The following is a 5,284-nucleotide window of genomic DNA, read 5'->3' as shown; positions in this document are numbered from 1 at the left end:
CAGCAAGATGATAACAAGATGAGGTTGACCTTATGGGCACCAATATGATAACAAGATGAGGTTGACCTTATGGGCACCAAGATGATAACAAGATGAGGTTGACCTTATGGACACAAAGATGATAACAAGATGAGGTTGACCTTATGGGCACCAAGATGAGGTTGACCTTATGGACACCAAAATGATAACAAGATGAGGTTGACCTTATGGGCACCAAGATGATAACAAGATGAGGTTGGCTTTATGGACACCAAGATGATAACAAGATGAGGTTGGCCTTATGGACACCTAGATGTTAACAAGTTGAGGTTGGCCTTATGGACACCATGATGATAACAAGATGAGGTTGACCTTATGGACACCAAGATGATAACAAGATGAGGTTGGCTTTATGGACACCAAGATGATAACAAGATGAGGTTGACCTTATGGGCACCAAGATGATAACAAGATGAGGTTGACCTTACGGGAACCAAGATGATAACAAGATTAGGTTGACATTATGGGCAGCAAGATGATAACAAGATGAGGTTGACCTTATGGGCACCAAGATGATAACAAGATGAGGTTGGCTTTATGGACACCAAGATGATAACAAGATGAGGTTGGCCTTATGGACACCTAGATGTTAACAAGTTGAGGTTGGCCTTATGGACACCATGATGATAACAAGATGAGGTTGACATTATGGGCAGCAAGATGATAACAAGATGAGGTTGACCTTATGGGCACCAAGATGATAACAAGATGAGGTTGGCTTTATGGACACCAAGATGATAACAAGATGAGGTTGGCCTTATGGACACCTAGATGTTAACAAGTTGAGGTTGGCCTTATGGACACCATGATGATAACAAGATGAGGTTGACCTTATGGACACCAAGATGATAACAAGATGAGGTTGGCTTTATGGACACCAAGATGATAACAAGATGAGGTTGGCCTTATGGGCACCAAGATGATAACAAGATGAGGTTGGCCTTATGGACACCAAGATGATAACAAGATGAGGTTGGCCTTATGGACACCAAGATGATAACAAGATGAGGTTGACCTTATGGGCACCAAGATGATAACAAGATGAGGTTGGCCTTATGGACACCAAGATGATAACACGACGAGGTTGACCTTATGGGCACCAAGATGATAACAAGATGAGGTTGGCCTTATGGACACCAAGATGATAACAAGATGAGGTTGGCCTTATGGACACCAAGATGATAACAAGACGAGGTTGGCCTGTTAAATAAAGAAACACACTCTATTCAACCAATCAGGTCTTTGAGGGAACATGAACTCTCCATTTTCAACAAGGTCTTGAAAAACCTCTTCATACTGCCCATATCTGCATCCCAGAACGTCTTCTCAAACTGAGGATGGTCATCATCGTCACCATCATCGTCATTGTCACCACCACCATCACCACCATCCCCATGGTCATCGTCCTCATCATCAATGCTTCTCCTCATCATCCACATCACGTAATGGGGATCCCTCATCTCCTTCATCATGTCATGGTGACTCCTCATTTCCCTCATCTTGTCACGGATTCCCCTCATCGCGTCATGGCGACTCCTCATCATCATGGCTCCATCACCATCAGCGTGGCTTCTCCTGGCATGGTCTGTAAACGTTGACAGATTGAACTTGAAGTGAACCGGAATGTCCTCAGGGTCGATGTGTTTAAAGAGTTGCCCTCCATCTGCATGTGTCAACAGGTTCAGCATCTTACATTTCTTCCATCTCTTCATTTCTTTACAATCTTCAGAGTCTAGATCCCTAAACTCAGCCGCATCGCACACAGAGCACAGAGCATTGACCCTGATCTGGCCCAAATCTAATGATCTACACTTGTCTTGTCTGTCATAGATAATGGTGAGAGAGAAGGGGATCCGAAATCCATCCTGGTAATTGATTTCATATATCATTGTAGATACCTCGTCATCTTGGGGTAGCTTGAAGCGGAACCCATTCTCCCACTGAACTCCCAGGATGTAGTTGATCATCAGCTCCATTACCTGGTCTTTGTCTCCCACCAGATAGATTGTCCTCCTGGTCCTGGAACTCTGCTCTCCAAACCCGAGCCTGGCTACTTCATCCACCGGCTGTATCGTTTCCATGGGGATCTCATAAACAGACGGCGAGCCAGGGTGCTTCAATTCACTCTTTTCTTTTACACCGTCAGCCAATCGTGTGGTCTTTGAGAGAGTGGCGATGACGACTGGTGAGCTCCACTTGCTGATTCCAGCTTCACCACAGTCGTATCTGACTCTCACTGTGTACTTTGTGAGGGACTGCAGTCCAGCGATGATGCAGACGTTGTCTTTGGAAGTCCTCTTCATCCACTCTGCCTCCTCCTCACTCTCCTCTGTGGGCACCTCTTTGTGTTCTACCACATAGTTCTGAATCTTGACCCCTTGTCCAATCACAGACGGCGTTGGACAGCACACCATGATCTCAGTGGAGTAGGCTTTGATTTCAGGCTTACTGGGAGGGCAGGAAGGCAAGGTTTTGATGATGTCACTAACCTCGCTGTCTGGACCAAGGCCTAAGGAACACACGGCTCTGTATTTGAACTTGTACCCTGTACTGGGAAGCAGTCCAGACACTGTGTAGGCTACGTCAGATTCAGACGTCTTCACGCTGCTCCATCCATCTTTCTCATCAATACAGTATTCTATCAGGTAGTGGGTGACGTCATGGGCTCCCCTATCAGGAGGGAGCAGCTCCAACTCCACACTGCTGTGAGTTCTGTCACGTGCTGTTGGCTTCTCAGGTTTAGATGGAGGTTCCCAATGCTCGTTTCTTTTGGATCCGTTCTCATAGAGGTAAATGCTGGCTCCTTCTTGTTCCTTGTTGGGAATGGAGGCCGAGAGGAAACGTGTTTGTGTGTCCTCTTTGTTAGCTTCGGCAAAATCTTTGAAAAGTCCAGCTTGCTTGTCCATGTCATCAAATACATTATCAGAATGGTACCATCTTGTCAGATCAGGTTTAACTGGAACTAAGGCTTGTGTGTTCTCAGAGCTTGGGGAATCCAAAGCTGACAGGACAGAGTCCTCGCACCCCAGAGAGGTGAAAGTGAAACATACAACACGCTTCACCTTTGAGTTCAAAACCTCTTTGTCAAGTTCCCTCTTCGATGTGACTATCTTGGTGGAACACGTCTGACTGTAGTCCTCTGTAATCATGCTTAGGAATCGATCAACCACATTGATCTCTCTCTCAATGCGATCCATACATTCACTGAGGATGTTGCTGTTGAAACGGAACTCTTGCTGCTTTGTCAAGAATTCGTACAACACCCTCTCTTCCTTTTCTCCCCCTCTAATAGACGGAAGGAGGTCTGCCAAAGTAGTCTTCAAATTCTCTGTGAAACACAGTTTTTTAAAGGTTTTCACTTTGGCATCAATTTCCTTGAAGTATTTTACTGGCTTGCTTCTCATTGCATCGTTGCATCTCATCTCCAGCTCACTGAGGTCTTCCAGCACAGTCTGCCATTGGTCAACTAAGCTTCCACTGATCTGACAAACCATCTGGGTGGCGGTTGGGTCCAATTCTTTTAACGGAAGTAGATTCACTTGCACCGGAACCCCGTCACCTACCTTCTGAGGCAAGGTTTTGTAGGTGTCCATGGCATCTTGAAAAGATACAGGATTGTTTTCCAGGAGAACGTCCCCATGGAATCTACAAGAGAACTTGTCAGTTGTAGTTTCAGAAGTGTTCTTCTTGCCTAAAGCGCTCTCACCCCCAATATAAACATAGGGAATGCTATTCAGCGTCACTTTAAAGCTTCCCTCAATGTCTTTACGGTCCTCGTCACTTGAGACCTCACGATCGAACACAAAGAAAGCATTTGCTCCGTAAAGTATACCTGTGACCACATGTGTAGCTATGCCTTGGCTAAAAACCTCCTTGTACTTAATGTGTTCCTGCCCAAGGTGGTTCATGGACAGTTGAGTGTTTTTCTTAGTAGTGGTGTACCAAAGTGTGACTCTCGCCTGATTCTGAGACTCTTTAACATCTTTCAAATACTTTGCTGATCCCTCCACCTTAACCAGCCCTGCCAAACAGCTTGTTTTGAGAGAGCCTTTCACATTTAACACAGAGTATTTGTCAGCTGTAGAATCAGATGTGATGACTTTGAAGTCGGTGAAAGGCTCGTCTGTCGTAATGATGTCCCTTCCGAGTGCTTCCTCGTCCCACAGCGTCAGGCCTGTAATCAGAGGAGACAAACCAAACATTAACAGTTATTTTATTGTGTGTGGGTATGACTGACTGACTGACTGAGTAGTGAGAAAGCGTGCTACCTGGAATGAGGTGATCATTGCGACAGTCATACAGCATTCCCAGGGAGAAGGGCCGTCCCAGTGCTGCTAGAGTCAAAGTTTGGTTTGAGCAAGGATCCATAGTAGGAAGTCACTGGTGGTCAGAATAAAACAAACAGAATAACTTGATGCATCACTGGTGATCAGAATAAAACAAACAGAATAACTTGATACATCACTGGTAGTAAGAATAAAACAAACATAATAACTTGATGCATCTCTGGTAGTCAGAATAAAACAAACAGAATAACTTGATGCATCACTGGTAGTAAGAATAAAACAAACAGAATAACTTGATGCATCACTGGTAGTCAGAATAAAACAAACAGAATGACTTGATGCATCACTACTTGAGTTCAATCACCTCTTGAAAATATCAATATAACATGAAAATTAAAAACAGTTGTCTATTGGCCACAATGTATCATCACATTAATCACTGTTTCCCTGGAAAAAATCACTAAGGACTCATTCATTGTCATGAAGTAAGTGAATATAGTAGTGATCCTCGCTATTTGTGCCATGTTACAATTCCCAACAAGTGAGTTAACCTCACTCGGGTAAAGGTCACTATTTTAACCTCCGAATGAAAAGCATGGCCAAAGTAAACTGCCTGCTACTCAGGCCCAGAAGCTAGGATTTGCATACAATTAGTAGGTTTGGGTAGAAAGCACTCCAAAGTTTCCAGAACTGTTAAAATAATGGCTGTAAGTATAACATAACTGATATGGCAGGCGAAAACCCGAGAAAAATCCATCCAGGAAGTAGGATTTTTTATGTTTGTAGTTTTCCATTGATTGTCTATACGGATTCCATTGACGTATGACTCAAATTGCAGTTCCTATGGCTTCCACTAGATGTCAACAGTCTTTAGAAATTGTTTCAGGCTTGTATTCTAAAAAATTAGGGAGTAAGAACACTCTGAATGAGTGGACACTGCAGTGTCCCAGAGGTTTTTC

At 44.0% G+C, this 5,284-nt stretch overlaps 1 protein-coding gene across 1 annotated transcript; it reads right to left on the bottom strand.

Annotated features, from left to right (window-relative positions):
- Nucleotides 1-1,265: 1,265 nt before the first annotated feature.
- Nucleotides 1,266-4,407, bottom strand: LOC139403205 (verrucotoxin subunit beta-like). The gene is made up of 2 exons (XM_071146918.1): nt 4,308-4,407; nt 1,266-4,213 (listed from the first exon to the last, which is right to left on the bottom strand). The coding sequence occupies exons 1-2, from the start codon at nt 4,405-4,407 to the stop codon at nt 1,266-1,268; spliced, it is 3,048 nt and encodes a 1,015-aa protein (XP_071003019.1).
- Nucleotides 4,408-5,284: the final 877 nt, after the last annotated feature.

This window comes from Oncorhynchus clarkii, unplaced genomic scaffold (assembly GCF_045791955.1).
Source record: "Oncorhynchus clarkii lewisi isolate Uvic-CL-2024 unplaced genomic scaffold, UVic_Ocla_1.0 unplaced_contig_14002_pilon_pilon, whole genome shotgun sequence".
NCBI lineage: Eukaryota > Metazoa > Chordata > Actinopteri > Salmoniformes > Salmonidae > Oncorhynchus > Oncorhynchus clarkii.
Note: the sequence above shows the minus strand (reverse complement) of the source record. Positions and strands in the feature narration are given on the sequence as shown.